The sequence below is a fragment of the Phocoena sinus genome, chromosome 20 (assembly GCF_008692025.1).
Source record: "Phocoena sinus isolate mPhoSin1 chromosome 20, mPhoSin1.pri, whole genome shotgun sequence".
Classification (NCBI taxonomy): domain Eukaryota; kingdom Metazoa; phylum Chordata; class Mammalia; order Artiodactyla; family Phocoenidae; genus Phocoena; species Phocoena sinus.
Genome location: NC_045782.1, coordinates 39694058 through 39713218, shown reverse-complemented (window position 1 = coordinate 39713218; position 19161 = coordinate 39694058). Strand labels below are relative to the sequence as shown.

Genomic DNA, 19161 nt, shown 5'->3' with positions numbered 1-19161 from the left:
CCAAGAACCACGGCCTCCAGGGGCCAGGATCCAGGGAAGTCCCGGACACAGAGCCGATCTTCAAAGGGTCCCACACGCCAGTCACTGGGGGCCAACCTGGAACCCTCCACCAGTGATCTCAGGAATCGCCGCTGAGTCAGCAACGCCCGCGCGCGCCCGCGGTCGCCCTGGCCCCGCCCCTCCTCTGGCCCCGCCCCGTCCGCTTAGAGCCTTGGTTAACCCCTTCCTACACAGAATCGCGGGACAGTCACCCTGAGGAGACTCCACTCCATTCGAAGACCACGGAATTCCCTAGAATCCGAAGTCACTCTCCCAACTGGAGTTCAGTGAGCTGTGCGCTCTACCTTAGATTTTATTTCCGGCCTTGGTCTGCACTCTCTCAGAGTCTCTTCCTCAGCTTCTTCACCTCAAGAGGAGGTGACTGGAATCGCGGAACTGGACTCCTTCATCCAGGGGCGGAGGGCTACCTCTAGGGCTGTGCTTGGCGCAGGTAGCTAAGGCTCTTTCCTTTCTCTGGAACCCTGAGACGAGACAGGGGTGCAGAGGACAGCAGTCGGAGCCTTTCTCTATGCCCTATGGGCACTTTGTTCTCCAAAGCTCCTGCTCGAGTGCTTTTAATTTGTTGGTTGGTGAGCCAAGAGTTAAAACAAGAGCTTGAAGGCGGGCTTCCGTGACGTCCCTAGCAGTCCGTGTCCGACCTCCGAAGCCGGGGCGTGGCTAACATCGCATTGCCCCCTCCCTCCTTATTCCCCTGCCCCTCCCCGCTGTCACCAAGCCAGGGACACATGATGCAACCCGCCGCGGTTTCAGTAGCTTGATTGGTGGCCGCGCCCGGCGCCAGGCACAGGGATTGGGCAGAGGAGGCTGTGACGAAAACTGGACACAGCCCTGTAAAGAAGGGAGGAGAGAAAGAAGGGGGGGGGGCCGAAGGGGAGGGGGTTGGGGAGGCGGGGTCCCGGCACTGTGCTCGCGCCCCTAGCGCGCCAGTCCCGGGGCTGCAGGGAGCGCAGCGCGCTCGGCCCGGGCCCCGGCCACCGGACGCCCTACCGGACACGACCCTCCCTGGAGCTTGGACAACTGCCCACCTCGGACACTGCACCGGACACTGCCCCCCACAGGGCTGGACACTACAACGGACACTACTTCCCAGCTCCGGACATTGCTCCCTCCTCCCCCACCCCCGCTGCCCCCCTCCCCCTCCGGGGGCCCAGACTCTGAGCCCCCCGCAGGCTCTAGCTAGCGACCCCTTGCACCCCAGAGCCAGACACCGCCTCCTCCCAGTCCCCCTCTCCCTTGCCCTCTTCCCTCCTCATCTTTCCCCCCGCTCGGGTCGGAGCCCCGCCAGTTTCTCCGACCCCCTGCAGCTCGGCCCCGGCTGCCCGCACCCCAATCCCCCGGCTGCTCGCCCGGATGCCTCTCCCCGGGGGATTGTGGTGGCTCCTCTGCTGCCGTCGAGGCTTTACTCTTCTGCACCGGGACTACGGGGACGGCGAGCTTAGCGGGGACGGGGACGAAGACGAGGACGAGGAGACCTTTGAGCTACGGACCCCGAGTCCAGCGGGCGGCGGGAGGGTAAGTCCCGGGGGGTTTGAAGCCTTGTCTCAATCCCTCTCACTACAACCGGCCGTCACGCCTGATCCTGCTCCAGACTCGAGCCAAACGCCGTGCTCTTGTGGACTGGGGACTCGGGAGACGTTTTTGCCTGGGGGCCAGAAGCCCCCGAGAGCTCAAGCAGCAGCCCGCCTCGGGATGTGCCTGTGGGCCTCGCGCAGCACGCTGGGCGCTGTCCACCTGCTGGGGGCCCTGAGGCAGGGGAGGCGTCACGCCTGGCCCGACCTGGCCCAGCCTCTCCCTTCCCCGCTGGGCCCGCGTCCCATCCCGTCTCCTTCCGCCTCCGCCAGCGCCGAGGAATGTGGCGAGGCCGGCTGGGCGGCTCGGACACCTGGGTCCGCTCCGCTTCCAATTCATGAGCGCTGAGCGCTGGGGCCAGATGCGGGAGTTCCCGCCGCGGGGACCTGGGCAAGGGGAAGCAGGCATCCTCAGACTGGGGTCCGTGGCGGGGACCCCATGGAGAGGGAGCTGGGGGCCACAACTCTCCGAGGACCCCTCATCATTACCCTGACACTCAGGGCCTCCCTGGTGAGGCTCCTGGGGAATCCCTGAGGGAACGGTGAGGGACACTCGGCTCCCGGGTTTTGTCGAATCTCCCCGTGGCGAAACTGAGGCTCTATTGGTGTGGGAGACCATCATCCCCTGACGTCCCCTCTCTGATGCCCCTGCACGCCAGCAAGCAAACTTCGGGCAACCAGACTCGCGTGTGCTGTGGCCTGGGTCAGGCTCCCTTCCCCCGCTCAGGGGTCCCCAGCAGGCCCGGTGGCTCAGTGCCCAGGTGGGGCGGGCTGCGCCGCTGGGGCCGGCGCCAGCACCTGGCGGAGGCGGAGGGCGGATAAATATAGAGGGGGGGCGGGGAGGGAGGGAATCAGGGGACTGCGATTAGGGGAGTTGGTCTAAGAGAGGGGTCAGCACCTGCCCGTATGGTAGTGTGGCTGAGAGCCCCTCTCAGACCCTCCAGAAGATAAGAGGATCTGCGCCCCCGAAGGCACAGGACCCAGGCGTCCCCAAGGTTCCAGCCTGAGCAGGGTCGGCTTTGTGAACCACTGCCACTGCCTCCCTCATGCTCCACCTCTACCGCCGCCCCCCTCCTCGGAGCTTGGGGACAGGTGTCCCTGGCCCCCTTCCCCCACCTCCCCCTCCTGACTTTAGCTGCCTGGATGCAATGGGACCATGGCACAGTTCCCGCCTGACCTGGCTCCTGGCAGGGTTTTAGGCCTTTCTTAGACCCCAGTCTACAGTAGAAGTTCCAGGGCACAGGGAGTGTGGTAGGGGGAGGGCAAAATCCTGGACTGTACCTCCCATGGAGAGTATTCTTCAGCCTGGCCTGAGCCCCAGCAAAAGGACAGGGTCTTTACTTCCTACTGAGTTTCAGGGGTCCCTGTGGGAGGGTATAAGAAGCTCTTGGAGAAAGCCCTATACCGAAAGGGTCCCTCTTCCCTTCATTCACCTCCGTGCCTACTGCCTGCCTGCCAGCCTGAACGCCCGCCAGCCAATGAAGGGAGATGAGGAGGGGGGGGTGACTTCGACTGCCAGAGCAAGAAAGGACTTCATCCACCTCTCCCTCTTCACAGATCGGGAACCTAAGGCCCAAAAACTCGAAGGGGCTTGCCAGGGTTCCTCAGCAAGTTTGTAGATCCGAGTTAGCGGTTGAGCCGGTATTAGAACCCAGGTCTCCTGACTCTCTGCGCAGTGCTTTTTCTACTCTACCCCAACACCTGATCGCCTCTTTAAAGAATCACAGCGACCAGGCGAGAGTCTTGGCTTTTTAGCTTGGGCTATTCTGTAGAGACTGGTGGAAGGGGCTAGCCCAGTGGCTTCAGCTCGCTCGGTCACAGTCACAGTCACAGTCACCATCCCACTCCTTGATTCCCCAATCCTCTGAGCGGCACTGTCCTGGGCCAGAAGCCACTGGCATCCTGCGAGGAGGGTTCTTAGCCTGAGGGCCGCCCTGCCTGTTTCCCCAGGGCCCCCTGGATGTGACGCTGACTCAGCCTGTGAGGAGCGGTCCAGTCTCAGACAGGTGAACTCAGCCCCCGCGTCCCATGGTCTGGGACCCCCATGTTCACCGGCTTCCCTCCCGTGGTTGTGCAATAAGGGAAAGGCCTTACGCCGGACGCTGTGGTTTGGCCGGGGTCCCGGGGGGCGGTCCGGCTGGGGGCGCGGGGAGGAAGGGGGGGGTCCAGGCTATTTCTGGTGCGAGGTCAGAACGGCCCAGCAGTTCCCACAGCCTGGGGGAGGGGTGCCCAGCCCGGGGAGTAGGCACCCCTCGCTGTCTGGGGAGCCCATAGAGAGGAGCCTCCTGGAGGCGGGGTGCAGGACCGGCAGGCTTGCCCAACCCTCGCTCCCTTCTTGCCCAGGCTGCAAAGCTGGGAGGAGACACGGAGCCTCATCCCGGAGAAGGGGCCGTCAGAAGACGACCCAGACGTCGTCATGAAAGGTGGGGATCCACCTCATGCGCTCTAGAGGCCCCAGTCTCAATCCTCCACGGGATAATGTCTTCTCCTGCCGATCCCCTTTCCGTCTTTCTCCCCGCAGGTTGGCTGTACCGCGAGCCCCGCGGAGGAGGGGCGCGGCCCTGGTTGCCCCCGCGCCGAGCCTGGTTCGTGCTCACCCGGGACTCCTTGGACCAGTTCAGCAGCAGCGGGAAGGGGGCGCGGCGCCTCGGGAGCCTCGTGCTCACCAGCCTGTGCTCGGTGACCGGCCCTGAGCGCAGGCCCAAGGAGACCGGTGAGACCTCATGGGGCTTCTCCTACCTCCCTAGGTAGCTGCCCCAGCCAGCCCTGATTGACCTCCGCGGCCTCTCTTTCCCCCAGGTCTGTGGTCAGTGACCGTGTCTGGCCGGAAGCATAGCGTCCGGCTCTGCTCGCCCCGCCAGGCTGAGGCAGAGCGCTGGGGGGTGGCGCTGCGCGAAGTGATAGCCTCCAAGGCGCCGCTGGAGACCCCCACCCAGCTGCTGCTCAGGGACATTCAGGTGCGAGGGAGGGAACTCCATGGACAAAGAGGAGGGTGGTGGACCCGTAAACTTTCTGGGTTCATGGTGAGCCCCCTTCTCCATCACTTTGATCATTTCCATGGCCTCTAGGAGAGTTATGGGGACCCGGAAGCTGTGGCCCTTATTTACAGACGGAACCCAATTCTGAGGCACACTAGTGGGGCCCTGTATGCCCCACTCCTGCCCCTGCCCTACGGAGTCAGTGCCCCAGGTGAGTGGTGCCATGGCCCAAGTCCCTTGGGTGAGGAATCTGAATGCCTCACCTGATAGGGATCTAGGAGTCCTCAGGGGGCCTACCCAGCCCCTCAGTTTTCAAAGGATGAAGATGAAACCAGAAGCTGAGCAGACTGGTACCCAAGGTAGAGGGGGAGGAAAGCCAGCACAGAAAGTAAAGGCTCCCTTTGACCACCTTCTCTGGATCCCATTCTGACTACTGATGTTCCTTCATGAGTTTTTTACACCCTCTATTTTGTTATTTCATTATACTCTCAACACCATGGCATACTGCCTTTACAAGTGGTGGAAAAGCCACCACCTTGGGAGAATGTGCTGATCTCATCTAGTTATACTTCTCCCCAAAAGGGAATAGTGACAGGCCCAGGTCCTCAAGCTAGAGGATTAAGGGGAGCTGGGAGAAGAACCCTGGTTTTCTGACTCGCGGTCCAACCTGTTTTCTGGCCCATGGTGATAGCTGTCAGTACCCAATTGCAGAATCTGAAGGTTGACCCTGTGTCCTTATAGTCCATCCATCCAACTCAAAGTGCAGCCTTAGGGGATCTGGAGGGGGAGATTCCCGGGAGGCAGGGGTTGAATTTGGCTCTGTGGGGACGATTGCTTTCCCTTCACTCTTCCTGTCCTTCGCACTCTCCCCTCCTTGCCACCCCTGTCCCCTTACACTCCCTCTGACCTTCCCCTGGTTCACACCTTCCTCCCAGGGCCCAGCTCTGTGTCCCCTCTCCAAACCGTCCCTCCGCCCCCGCCGTCCCCGCAGGTCCGGGCTACGCTCCCTTGCGCGAGGAGGCGGTGCGGCTGTTCCTGGCGCTGCAGGCCCTGGAGGGGGCGCGGCGCCCCGGGCCCCTGATGCAGGGTGTGCTCCAGACCTGCCGGGACCTGCCCGCGCTCCGAGATGAGCTCTTCCTGCAGCTGGCTAAGCAGACCTCGGGCCCCGCAGGCCCCCCCGGGCCTCCAGCTACCCAAGACCCCGCGGCCCTGCGGTACTGGCAGCTCCTCACTTGCATGAGCTGTACCTTCCGGCCTGGTGGACCTGTACGGGGGCACCTCCTGGGGCATCTGGAGAGGTGAGAGGGGAGGCGTGGGGGTAAGGCCAAGGCAAGGGAGCTAAGGGGCTGGAAAAGAATGGCAGGTCTTTCCAAAGAGTTTGGCAGATGGAGAACTTGGACCCAGACAAGGGAAGGGACTTGCCCCAAGGTCAGGGCTCTGCTAACATGCATAGTGGGAATTACAAGATCATACACCACTTGCGGGCGGAGGAATTACAAAAAGCCTCCCGCTTTGGGCAGCGGAATTATTAAAAGGCTGTTTTTCTCGGAGCTGATGCAGTCCAGCGCCAGGGCTTTTAGGTTGGAAAGAGGAATGCGGCTGGAGTTTGGATTTCAACCCGAAGGAGGATCATGGAAACTTTGGGAAGTGGGAGGAGGCAGTAAGGAGAAAGCTGCCAGGGGCCTTAGAAAGTAATTCTGCTCCATACAGAGCATCAGGGTAGATTCAGAAGAGCTGGCCGCACTGCCTTCAAGGAACTTAGAGTTGGAGGGGAGGGAATCGGCGAGGCGAAATAAACTATAAAGTAAGAAGGCAATAGGGTGGAGGTGAAGGAAAGCCCTTGGAGCACTGACTCTCCAGTTCTCCCTAACCCAGGACTGAGCAGGCGCTTCCGGACTCGGAACTGGCGGAATATGCGCGCTTCATACGAAAAGCGCTGGGCCGGACGCGCGGCCGGGAGCTGGTGCCCTCGCTGGCAGAGATTTCCGCGCTGAGCCGACGGCAGGAGTTGTTGTGCACCGTGAACTGTCCGGGGGCTGGTGCCTGCCCTGTGGCCATAGACTCCCACACCACGGCGGGAGAGGTACGACCACAGAGAAAGCCCCTGAAACCTCAACCTTCCTCCCAGCTCCCCATGCCTGGCTCTCCTGGTGCCTGGGCCCTAGGGTTTGCCCGAGTCTGAAAGTCATCAGTTGGGTAACGGCTGTGTGTGGCGGGACTAAGAGACCTGAAAGACCCCTCCAGTTGGACCCCTCCAGAAGTACTGGCAAGACCCCTGTGCGGTCTGGGTCTGACTTTCCTCTTATGTTCTCACCCCTCCAGGTTGCTCGAGAGCTGGTGGGGCGGCTGGGCTTGACCCGGAGCCGCAATGCATTCGCGCTGTACGAGCAGCGAGGGTCCCAGGAGCGAGCCCTGGCCGGGGGGACTCTCGTGGCCGACGTGCTCACCAGGTTTGAGAAGTAAATGTCCAGCCCCAGCCCTGCTCTCCGTTAGCCCATTCGCCTCTCGGCTTCGGTCAATCCCTAAGCAAACGTTTACCGAGCGCCTGCCGCTTGCCCGGCACAGTCGTTTCACTGGTTCACAGATGGATTCTTGTCCGCCGGCGGTTTGCAGTCTGGCTTCAAGGCTTGCCTCCTCTGTCCATTCCGCCCGGGCCCCGCCCCAAACATCTGGCCCCGCCTTTTTCCCCTGGGCCCGCGCCTTGGGGGCCCCTGCCTCCCGGACACATCGCGGCCTTCTTTATTCTGCAGCTTGGCGGCGGAGGAAGCCGGGCTGGAGGACCCGCCGGACTCCGGATGGAGACTGTGTCTGCGTCTTCACGGACCTCTGCACCCTGAGGGACTGTCCCCAGACGGTCACGAACTGCCCTTCCTCTTTGAGCAGGTGAGGATCTCTGGCATTCACGCCCAGCGAAGACACGCGAGCCTGAACCCCTCCGTTTCTGGGCCATCGCATTTCGTCGTCATGGCAACCCCGGGGGAGGCGGTGCTCGAACCCAGACCTCAGGTGCCACACCCCTAGGTGTCTTCGAGACGGTACCCCGCCGCTCCCGCGCTGATGACCCCTGCCTCCCCGTAGGCTCAAGCTCTGCTGCTGCGCGGCCGGCCGTCCCCGCCCGACGACACGCTGCGCGCCCAGGCGGCGCTGCGCCTGCGGAGCCTGCACCGAGACTTCTCCCCGCGGGCGCCTCTGCCGCGCCTGGACCGTTTGCTGCCCACCCCGGCCCCGCCGCGTGAAGACCCTCTCCGCCCGGTGCCCAGGCCTCCCCGCTCCGCCGCCCTGCTGGCCGGGGCAATCTGGAGTCCGGCCCTGGCCAAGAGGCGGGCGGAGCGGGCCCGGCGCGGCGGGGCCGGCCGCACGGCGGGAAGCGTGGCCCGCGAGGGAGGAGGTGGCGCCGGCACAGCGGCTGCTGTGCTGGGAGGCTGGAAGCGGCTACGGGGCATGGGCCGAGCTGAGGCCATGGCTGCCTACCTGGCTCTGGCGGCGCAGTGTCCAGGGTTCGGCGCTGCTCGGTATGACGTTCTGGAGCTGAGCACGGTGAGGGGGAGAAGGGAGAGGGGGACTCTGGCGGCCCGAGCCCCACACCTTTGCCCCAGAGCCACAGGCCCCCATTGTGGGTCACTTCACTCCCTACGCCCAGCACAGCTGCCCATTCTCAAACCCCAGGAGTCACTGGCCCTGGGGCCCTCACCTCTGTGGAGCTGTGGATTATAGGGGGGGACCAGGAAACTTCTTGCTCACAGCCATCTCCCCACACCAAAAATAATGCTGCAGGGTCCCCTCCTTCCACCCTGACTCTGCCTGTCTGTCCGCAGGAGCCTGGTGGGGGCGCTCCACAGAAGCTATGCCTGGGCCTGGGAGCCAAGGCCATGTCCCTCTCCCGACCGGGTGAGACACAGCCCGTTCACAGTGTCAGCTATGGCCGTGTGGCCGCCTGCCAACTAATGGGCCCCCACACCCTGGCATTGAGGGTGGGAGAGAGCCAGCTCCTCCTGCAGAGTCCCCAGGTGAGTGGGAAGAGGGTGTAGAAGGAGGAAGGAAGGGAAAGGATGTCAAGAAACATTTATTAAGCATTGAGCATGGGCCAGGTACAGCTCTAGACCCTGGGGATCCAACAGTGATCAAAGAAAAACTAAAGGAGCTTACATCAGAGCCAGCGATCAGACACTAAAGGAATCAAAGACTTTTTTTCTTTTTTTTTTTCTAATTTTTTTGGCCACACCAGGCGGCATGTGGGATCTTAGTTCTGACCAGGGATGGAACCCATGCCCCCTGCAGTGGAAGTGTGGAGTCTCAACCACTGGATAGCCAGGGAAGTCCCCTCAAAGACTATTTAAGACAGTGACAAATGCTATGAAGGAAAGGGTAGTGAGACAGGAAGTGATTGGAGGGGGCCATAGCATTAGGTAGGACGGTCAGGAAAAGATACGCAACAACAGTGACACTTAAGCTAGCCAAAGGAAGATCTGGGGGCACAGCATTCCAGGTAGAGGGACTTGCAAGTGCAAAGGCCCTGAGTTGAGAATAACCTTAGGATATTATAGGAGCAGAAAGAAGCAAGTGTGGTTGGCACATTGTGAGTGAGGGAGAGCGATGATGAAGAAGGAAAAAGACTGTAGGGGGCAGCTCATGTAAGGCCTTGGGAAGGAGCCTGGGTGGAGGTTAAGAAAAAGGAGAACCCAGTGGCCCCTTGTGTACTCTGACCTCTGTCCTCCCTTAGGTGGAAGAGATCATGCAGCTGGTGAATGCCTACTTGGCCAACCCCTCCCCTGAGAGGCCCAGCAGTAGTCCTCCTCCATGCCAAGACCTGCCAGACACCTCCCCTCCCAGCCAGCACCCGGGCCTGGACGAGCCCCAGGGACAGTCTGGCTGTTTGGGGCAGCTGCAGGACTGAGCTTGCCAAGAGGTCACGACCTCCCTCTTGCCTCCATCCTGGACTTGGACTGCTCTGCGATTTCAGGAAACCATGGACCCTTTTGGCCCTGCAGGGACAGGGCACACCCCACACCCAAGGGCTGCAATGGGTGCAGACAATTTTCTAGTTTGTTTCTTAATTTATTTGTAGAAGAGAAGACACACACAAAAAAATTCCTTATTTACACAAACCCTTGCTGCTGTGGGAGTGTTGTCAGTGGGACAAGTTGGAGCCCCAGGGCTCAGAGCTCCACCTCCGGGGATGCCCACACTCTGGGCTTTTACCAGCACTGAGGGGAGTCTGAACACCGCAGGGCTCCACCCTCCGTGACCTTCTGGACTTAACCTCCTCCTGGCCCGTATGCTGCCCTAGGGTGGTGGTGGGGGCAGGCAAGAGGACAGTTTTGGAAGCTGGCAATCACCCTTCTTCCACCGAGTGGCATAGGGGTGGCCTCTTGGCATCCCTGAGGCCCGAGGACAGTGAGTCATCAGGACTGGCACTACCCAGTCCTACCCTGGTGTCCAGCTTCTGGGTCTTGGTTGGGTCCATCTTTAATGTCCCCACTGCTTTGGGACTGGAACGGAAGAAGCTTGGGGCAGGGTCAGACCCAAGAACTGCTCTGGCACAGATTAAGAATTTATCAGGATGGGCTCAGCCCTGCTTTTATCAGATTTGGGCTGAATTAGATCGACTCCTGAGGATCTAATCGCCTTGTGCCTGGGAATACAGTCTTGGCTCTCCTGACCCGCTCAGAATGCTGCAGGCTGTCCTTCAGTAGCCTCTACAGCCTCTGCCCTGAGTGGAGGAGGCTGGGGCACTATGGGCAATATTGATCCACCCTGGGGCAGGAGCTTAGGCGCTGAGGAGACAGCAGGCAGCAGTAATCCTCTATAGTCTTGAGAGTAGGACTGGCTCCAGAGCAGCTTGGTTCTAGGTAAGGGATGCTCATGGAAACAGTGGACACACAAAGACCGGGACTCAGCTAGAGCAGGTAAAGGCCACCCTACCGACATATGCCTGGGAACTGTGGGGCACCATGGAGATACTTTTATCATCCCCCATACTCACAGACCAAAGCCTGACTATTCTCACAATGCAGCTTTATTACTTTATTAGAGCTAAATAAGCAAATCAAGGGTCAGGCATGGAAGGGAGGGAGCAGGGCCAACTCCTGGGCTGAAGAAGAACCTAGAAAGGTTGTTGGTGAGGGGAATTTGGACCAGAGGGACCAGGCATGATGGAGGCTGTGCTTACTGTCCAGCGGGTGCAGTGGGGAGGAATTCACTGCTCCTGGGTGCCCCAGGAGATGTAGTCTGGCCGCGTGGCTGCGTGGTACTCATCAATGAGCTCCTGCACGACCTCCCTGGACCTGTCCAGCTCGTCAAAGTTCTCCTTGAAGATGTCCTCCTTGCGGAACTGCTCCAGGAAGGCCTCCCGCTTCCGCAGCTTGTCGTACTGCTGGCAGGAACTTTCAAAGAGCTGCAAGAGATGGAAATCTCCAGGAGCCAGTGCAAGATAAGGGCTCGGAATGGATCTGGGGGAGAATGAGGAAGGTGGCTAGTGGAAGAGAGTGGCCAAAGAAGACCAGGAGGCTAGGCTCACCGAGGAGATGCTGGTGTGGTTGGCCATCATGAGCCCGCTGACCCTGTGGGCAGAAGGCAGGTAGGGCGACTTCCTGGACAGGGCCACCTGGATGCTGGCTGGGCCCCAGGGGATGAAGTTGGCCAACTTCCGTTCCCGGATCCTCTGCAGGCTCTTGTGGACCTGGGGTGGGCACAGGAGTGGTGGTGGTAGCCTCTCCTCTACCCCTGTGGGCTCTGGGGGTAGAACGAAGGGGCCTCACCTACCTGGGTGGGGTCCACCTCCCCCTGGATGATGTTGAGGATGGCGATGTAGCAGTGGTTGGTCTGGCGGTCCCGGCCCGTGGACACCATCACGTTCTTGGGCTGCAGGAGCCTCCTCATGACATCCAGGACCGTGGTCTTCCTCACGCTGGCCACCTGAGGGGACAGTGGCCACAGGGCACAGTCGAGAAACGCGTGGACAGAGAGCAGTAGGCCACACACGTCCCCGTCAGACTCGGGGTAGTTTGGCCTCTGTGGGGAGTGTCCTTAGATTCTGGCCCACGCCGAGCCTCTGCTGTGGGGTCAGGGATCTCAGTCCTCCCGAGCTCAGCAAACTCACGCCCTCGTGCAGGAGCATCAGCGGACCCCGCGCAGCCCGGGCCCTGCAGGGAGCCACAGGCAGAGGCGAGAGGAGCGCAAGTCAGCCAGGAGGTCGCCCAGCCTGTGCCAGTCCCTGAGCGCAGGGCCTCTGGGGGCCGCACGGGGCGGCTCCGGGTGCAGCAGGGAAAGAGAAAGGCAAGTCAGGGCCTGCTGGGCCTGCGGGCTGCTCTTACCGACTGGTCCGTGGTGAGGGGTGTGTAGCCGGTCATGAGGAAGTGCAGCCGTGGTGTGGGAATGAGCGAGGCGATGAGGCCGATGAGGTCGTTGTTCATGTAGCCGGGGTAGCGCAGGGTGGTGGTGCTGGCCGACATGATGGTGGACACCTGGGGACAGGGGTGCTGTGTCAAGGGCCTTGTCTTGGGAGGCCTCCCTTCCCCCGATGGCGGGGTTCCAGTCCAAAGGAGTCTAGGAGTGAGGGCTCACCAGCTGGTTGATCTGAGAGAAGGATGGGTTCTGGATGTGCAGGCGGTCTGTGGCGATCCGGTTCAGGGCTGTGTTGTCCAGCACCACCTGGGGGGACAGAAGAGGGTCACGGCACCTTTTTGAGGAGAAAGGGGGCAGAGAAATAAGTTATTTGCTTAGTCCCCCTCTGAACTCCAAAACTAGGAAGAAGTCCAAAACTAGAAAGTAGGTGTGCTAATTTAAAGGGCAAGTACTGTCTCTGGGGCATCAAGAGACACGTTTCTACCACCCAGTGCATTAAACAAATATTTACTTGTCCAACATGTGCCAGGCATGGTGCCTAGAGAAACTATGGAGAGTACAACAGGCATGGTCTTCCCCCTCACCACATCTACAGTCTAGAGGAGGGAGACCGACATTAAATATAAAACAACAGAAAAGTATAGTTATAGCCTGAAATATGCACAAAGGAATTTGACCTTGTCTGGGTGGTCAGGGAAGGTTTTGCTAAGAAAGTGACCCTTGGGCTGAGAATGTAAGCATGAGTAGGCATTAAACAGGCTAAGTGGAGCGGCTTCCCTGGTTGCGCAGTGGCCAAGAATCCGCCTGCCAATGCAGGAGACAAAGGTTCGAGCCCTGGTCCGGGAAGATCCCACATGCCGTGGAACAACTAAGCCCGTAAGCCACAGCTACAGAGCCTGCGTGCCACAACTACTAAAGCTCGCGCGCCTAGAGCTTGTGCTCTGCAACAAGAGAAGCCACCGCAATGAGAAGCCCGCACACCACAACAAAGAGTAGCCCCGCTCGCTGCAACTTGAGAAAGCCCGTGCGCAGCAGTGAAGACTCAACGCAGCCAAAAATAAAATAAATTAGTTAATTAATTAAAAAAAGAAAAACAGGCTAAGTGGAGACACGTGAGGTGGGGGCGTGTTATTCACTTTGCTGAGAGTCTTGCTGCCTAAAGGGACTTTAAGAAACTTGGGATCAGGTCCTTATTTCATAATTGGTCCACCAGGTATGGCTTTGTTGGTCCTCTGTTCTCTGGGCAAGGGCTTGGGAAGGACAGGGTGTAGATGTCTCTCTGGTTTGGGGAGGTCGACCAAAGCCCCCACTCCCTCCTCGCATGCTCACCACACAGTCTGCGTTCTGGGTCAGCCTCTTGAGCGTGAGCAGTGAGTTGTAGGGCTGGACCACCACATCGCTCATCTCATCCTGGTTGGGAAACACTGAGTATGTCTGCACCAGCTTCTTGGGGTACCTGGGGGTAAGGAGGAGGGAAAGGGGAAGGTGACATAGTGAATTGGAAGGACTCTCATCACTGCCCATCTCTAGCTTCTCTAGGGATAACAGGGGCCATTCCTTTCCAAGTGCCACCAACGTCTTATACAAAAGGGGTGAGGGCAGAACTGAGTCTTCAGAGCCCAGAAGCCAAAAAAGATAAGCCTAAAGCATCAAACCTCGTAGGTCCCCTTCTCCCCCTAGGCAAAACCCCCACCTGGGAGTTACTGCTTCCAAGATGTTCCCTGGGTGGCCAGGCTCTGTTCCTACCTATGACTCAAAGGTGGTAGTGGCAGGCCTTCCAGTCCGAAAGAAAAAAGCGATAAAAAGGAAAGACATTACCCAGGGAAACAGGGCTAATGCCCTCTCCCCAAACACAGGCTTACCTGTCATTCAGTCGCTCTAAGAGGTAGGAACCCAGGCCAGAACCGGTGCCCCCAGCGATGGAATGACACAGCACAAAGCCCTGCAAGGGAGGGATGGAGAGGCAGTCTCCAGGGATCTGGCAGAGAGGCTTCAGGCTCGTGTCATTCCCCATTCCCAACACGCTAATGTGTCAAGGCTTCCTCTATGTCCATCCAGGCTGAGGCTCCTTGAGAAGGAAGGAGCTGATGCCATCCAGATTGGGATCTCCTTGAGGACAAGGACTGTACCTTATTTACCTCACTATCTCACATCTGATACTCAATGGAAGAGTTTTGAATTGAATTGCCCCCCTCACACATCTGATCAGGCTACCTCCTGACCTTTCCCCAGCACTTTTCAGCTTCCTCCCCACCCCCACCCCCCCAGGGGGGCAGCCTCACCTCTAGGCTGTCACTTCCATCTGCTTCTCGGTCTATGATGTCAAAGATGTCTTCATGGATTTTCTCACCCTGTATAGAGACATGAGGAGGGAGGATGAGGATGAAGTTTCTGGAGAGCATCTCTTTTCAGCACCAATAATTCTACTGTCGGACACTGCTGCCACCTCAAACAGAGGGCTATGTCCCTCCCCCCAGAAATGCTACTTTGCAAATGGTTTGCACAAAGTTTCCATCAACCTCTCTCTGGCTGTCCCTCTTATCAGGGTAATCCCCTTGTCTCTTATTTATTGTCAGTGTGGTCAAATTCCCAGACTGCTTGTGCCTGCTTTGCCCCAGGAAGGGAACATCAAGAATCTCTGGGATGGCCACCTGGATACCTGGGAGAATCCGCTGGCCCAGTTGTTGCCAGCTCCTCCTCCATGCTCTGACAGGTAGATGTTCTCTGGGTTGTAGAGCTTGGCATAGGGGGAATTGAGGATGGAATGGATCACCCGCGGCTCCAGGTCCAGCAGCACCGCCCTGGGGATGTAGTGCTCATCGTCCGCCTGTCAAGGGGAGTCCAGGATCGGGCCCAATAAGCTCGGGCCCACCCACTCCTCCAGTCCTCCCAACTCTGGCTCTTGCCTGCCCTCCCTCTTCAAGCCAGCCGCCCTGGCTCCTCTGCCCAGCGGGTTTCCAGTACCAAGCCACTGCCCTTCCCTTCAGGCCCCCTGGGCCACTACCGGCCCGGGCCAAGTCGCTGGGGGCACCTGGTAGAAAAAGACGTCCTTGCGGTCAGTGCCTTCGGTGGCGAACTCCTCCACGATGCCCTCGGGGCTGATACCATGCTCGGCGCACAGCTGTTTCCAGAACTCGAACCCAACTGGGGGGAGAGGAGAGACGCCTGGATCTGCTAGAACCGTAAGGCCTCAGGAGCCCAGGGTGAGGCTCAGAGGCTGTCACTCTCAGAGGGTGGGCCCAAGAGTCTGGGAGCCGTGACAGCCGGGGGCTGGAGGCAGGGCTCTCGGTCTGGGGTCCGGGGCTTGGTTCATCATGCGCAGTAGGGCAGGGGGTTCATGGAAGGGAAAGCGGGGGCTGGAGGATGCGAAGCACTCGGGTGGGACCCGAAGGGGCAGAAGCGGAGACTGGCTGGGCCCGGCGATCGTTCGCTCACTCTGGTTGCCGCACTGGCCCAGTTGCAGGGTGATGATCTCCCGGGGCATCGCTTTTCAGACGAGGGCGCGCCAGCCCGTCCGGGCCCAGCGGGAGTCACGGCAGGGACTAATGCCTGGCAGCTGGACGCGCAGGACGTGGCGAGCGCGCGCTCTCTTCGGCTTTTGACGCGGATGCTCAGTCTGCGCGTGTGCAGTGCGGGCCTCCCCTCGGCCGGCGGCCGCGGAGCCCAACCTGGGCATCTTCTCCCCCACAGCAGTTGCAGCTGGAATTCCGCACAGGCGCAGAGTGAGGCCACGCCCCTCCTGCCCACCCACCCCAGCTCCGCGTCTGCGTAGTGAGACTTGCCAGGCCGCGGGGTAGCGACTGAGTGTGGGGGAGGGGAGGGGAGGGGAGGGGAGGGGAGGGGAGGGGGGGGAGGGGAGGGGAGGGGGGAGGGGAGGGGAGGGGAGGGGGGAGGGGAGGGGAGGGGGGAGGGGAAGGGAGGGGAGGGGCGATTCAGGTGTCTGGAATCAGCCGCGCTTCACAGGTAGGTGAGTGGTTCTGCCTGCTCTGCTCGGTAGAGGAGCTGGATTCAAGCCAATTTTCTTCTTTTAAATTTCTATTTTTAAATTAAATGTACCTAACAAAATTTTCCATTTTAACCATTTTAAACTACAATTCTGTGGGATTAAGTACATACACATTCTGCAACTGTCACCACCATTCATCTCCAGAACTGTCACCTTCCCAAGCTGAAACTGTACCCCTTGAACAGTGACCCCGCCCCCATCGCCATTCTACTTTCTGTCTCTATGAATTTGACTACTCTAAGTAACTCATATAAGTGGAATCACACCGTTTTGTCCTTTTGTGTCTGTCTAATTTCATTTAGCATAATGTCATCAAGGTTAGTCCATGTTACAGAATATATCAGAATTTTATTCCTTGTTAAGGCTGTATAATATTCTGTTGTATGCATATACCACATTTTGTGTTTAATCCATCCATCCATGGACACTGGAGTTGCTTCCACCTATTAGCTATCGTGAATAATGCTGCTATGAACATGGATGTGCAAATATCTGTTTGACTGCCTACTTTCAATTCTTCTGGGTATATGCCCAGAAGCGGAATTGCTGGATCATAGGATAATTCTGTGTTTACTTTTTTTGAGGAATTGCCATACCATTTTCCACAGTGGGTGCACCATTTTACATTCCCACCAGCAATGCACAAGAGTTCCAAATTCTCCACATCCTTGCCAACACTTGTTACTTAAAAAAGTAGACATCTTAATGAATGTGAAGTGGTATCTCATTGTGGTTTCTATTTTATTTTAAATTTAAAAAAATGTTAAACATACAAGCATGATTTTGTATTTTTACTATATATATTTTTGTTTTGAAATTTTACATAAATGGTATCAGAGTGTGATATCTTTTGTAACCTGGTTTATTTCACCCTACATTAGATTTTGTGATTTAGCCATGTTGACACGTGTAGATTTATTTCATTCATTTTAACTGCTTCAAAGTATTTCATTGGATGAATAAAACCAGTCTATTCTATTTCCACACAGGGCCAGTTAGATTGTCTCCACTATTCTCTCTTACATCAAGTGAGTACAGGACTCGTCCACTTGTGAATGTGAAGGAAAATATCTCTACCAAGGAGATAGCAGCTTCAACTTTACAAGGTTTGGCATATTTTTTCCTAGATGGTTGTACCAACTTACACTTTTACTAGCAACATAATTCTCATTTCTCTATACCCAGTTCCACACGGGTTATCAGATCTTAATTTTTGTCAATCCCACAGATGCTCAATTGGATCTCATGGTTGTAACTTCCAGTTATGATCACAAGTAAAGTTGATTCCATTTTCTTTTGTAACTGACCTTCTGGAATTGCCTGTTCATTTCCTTTGCCCATTTTTTTTTTCTATTGAGCTGTTTCTCTTAGACATTTTAAGATATTCTACGAATTTCTTCTCGGTTGTATGGGTTGCAAATATTATGGGGTCTATGGCTTGTCTTTACACTTTGCGTGTGATGTCTTTTGCCTTAGAGATGATTTTCATTTTAATGTAGACAAAGTTATCCATCTCTTCATTTACATTTTGCACGTTTTAGACCTTGTTAAAGGAACTGTCCCTTCTCCCACTATTATAAAGCTGTCCTTCTGTGTTTTCTTCCCAAAGCCCCATAGTAGTTTTGCTTGTTTCCTGTAGGTCTTTAGTGCATCTGGAACTTATTTGGAGGCCTGCTGTAAGATAGGGATCTACTTTATCTTTTCCATATGGATGGCCAATTGTCTCTGAACCAATTATGGCAGCGTCGGTGCAGTCCGCCCTCACCCCCACCCCAAACTTCCAAGCACCCGCTCCGACCTGGGCCGGCTTCTGGCCGCAGTTGGGCTGTCGGTCTGTCCCCGTCTGGCGAGCTTTCTCTGGGAGCCGTTGCAGAGGCGCTGGTGAAAGCACCGCGGCCAAGAGTCATGCTCAGACGAGGTGGTCTTTTTTTTTGGTTTCTTTGTTGTTGTTGTTGTTTTCTCTCTCTCTCTTTTTTCAAAAGAGAACTCGGCCGCCTTCCAGCTCCGGCCGCCAAGAATCTTAAGGGCTTCTTTAGAAGGTTCTGGCTCGCCCCACGCCTGCCCCCTCCCGGGCTCAGTTTCCCTCCCCTCACCCCACCGGGCCTCCCCGCCCGCTCCCTCCAGCTCCCGCCGGGCTGTCGGAAGAGCTCGAGCGACCTCCTGGAGGATCTGCAGCCCAGCCTTTTCAGGGAGGATCTGGCGGCTCCCTTTGAAGTTTGAGGGTGGGGTCGGAGTTCCTCCTTCAGCCCCGTAGCTCCCCTCCCCCGACAGATCCGCTCCTTGGGGCTGCCTGTCTTCAGAGGCTTAGCCAGGCCCCTCTCCGAGTCTGCCCAGGTGAAGTGGAAGGCTTCTGAGGTGGGAGTGAACTTGCCAGCCCTCCCCTCCTTGTGGCTCTGGAACGGCTGTTTGCTTCCTTTAAAATAATAAGCTGAAAAAAAAATAATAATAAGCTGAAAGCAGTTTATGAACACTTGTGAAACGCGAGACTTTAATTTCAGCCTTTTTTTGATTAATAACAGTGCCTTGCTCCTCCTCCTAGTCTCCCAGAAGTGGGGAAGCTTCCTTCAAATCTTAGTTTATAGGCAAACAGGTTAGAACGTGTGAGTTTCTCTGAGTTGGAGAAGTTGCAGTGTAAGTTTTCTCTAAGAAGCCATCTCTGACAAGCTAGAGGCTCCTCCAAGTCTGTAGACATGGGTTGGAAACTGAGATGCTTGTGTACATTAGCAGAGATGAACATAAATCCTCCCAGTTATTAGCAGGCTGTGCTTTCCATTTCTGCTGAGAACGGACCTGGCTATCTGGGTTAAATGAGATGATGCATGCATACTTAGCACAGGGCCTGACATAGTCGATGCTCAACAAATATTAGCCGCTGCTGTTATCACGAGTTGCAATTGGAACTCAGGTATAGCTTGGCGGCTGCTGCTACAGATAAAGATCTTATTCAGAGTAAAAACAAAATGAGTGATCGCTTTAAATACATTTGAAAAAATTAAAACCTAATTACTTTGTGATGATCCTACAGATTCAGTTTCAGATCTGACTTCTGCTGAGGTTGAACGGAAGGCCCAGGTTCATGGTCCTTCTCATAGGGTCTCAAGTTCATTACCCATGGCTTGATTATTGAGTGTTGGGTTTAATTTGCTTGGTTGTTGGTTTAATTTGCTTAATATTCTCTGAGCCAGGTTATGATAATGTAATGGGG

At 57.2% G+C, this 19161-nt stretch overlaps 2 protein-coding genes across 6 annotated transcripts; one reads left to right on the top strand and one right to left on the bottom strand.

Annotated features, from left to right (window-relative positions):
- The first annotated feature begins 985 nt into the window (after window positions 1-985).
- On the top strand, window positions 986-10489 carry PLEKHH3 (pleckstrin homology, MyTH4 and FERM domain containing H3). 5 transcript variants are annotated; one of them, XR_004347614.1, is made up of 13 exons: window positions 986-1572; window positions 3579-3634; window positions 3972-4051; window positions 4150-4341; window positions 4428-4585; window positions 4697-4817; window positions 5598-5904; window positions 6482-6689; window positions 6929-7065; window positions 7357-7489; window positions 7685-8118; window positions 8422-8613; window positions 9327-10489. XR_004347614.1 is itself a non-coding variant. In XM_032617229.1 (13 exons), the coding sequence occupies exons 1-13, from the start codon at window positions 1411-1413 to the stop codon at window positions 9498-9500; spliced, it is 2379 nt and encodes a 792-aa protein (XP_032473120.1). In that variant the 5' UTR covers window positions 986-1410; the 3' UTR covers window positions 9501-10489. The 5 variants fall into 5 exon arrangements, 3 of the variants coding, with proteins under 3 accessions (XP_032473120.1, XP_032473121.1, XP_032473122.1); XM_032617229.1 differs by having other exon boundaries at window positions 7685-8143; XR_004347615.1 differs by having other exon boundaries at window positions 995-1572; window positions 6929-7056; window positions 9327-9464.
- A 120-nt stretch (window positions 10490-10609) lies between these two features.
- LOC116746033 (tubulin gamma-2 chain) lies at window positions 10610-15673 on the bottom strand. Its single transcript, XM_032617232.1, has 11 exons — window positions 15386-15673; window positions 14982-15094; window positions 14610-14777; window positions 14233-14301; window positions 13813-13892; window positions 13280-13406; window positions 12170-12256; window positions 11920-12069; window positions 11369-11521; window positions 11124-11285; window positions 10610-11000 (listed from the first exon to the last, which is right to left on the bottom strand). The coding sequence occupies exons 1-11, from the start codon at window positions 15432-15434 to the stop codon at window positions 10803-10805; spliced, it is 1356 nt and encodes a 451-aa protein (XP_032473123.1). The 5' UTR covers window positions 15435-15673; the 3' UTR covers window positions 10610-10802.
- Between the last annotated feature and the right edge of the window lie 3488 nt (window positions 15674-19161).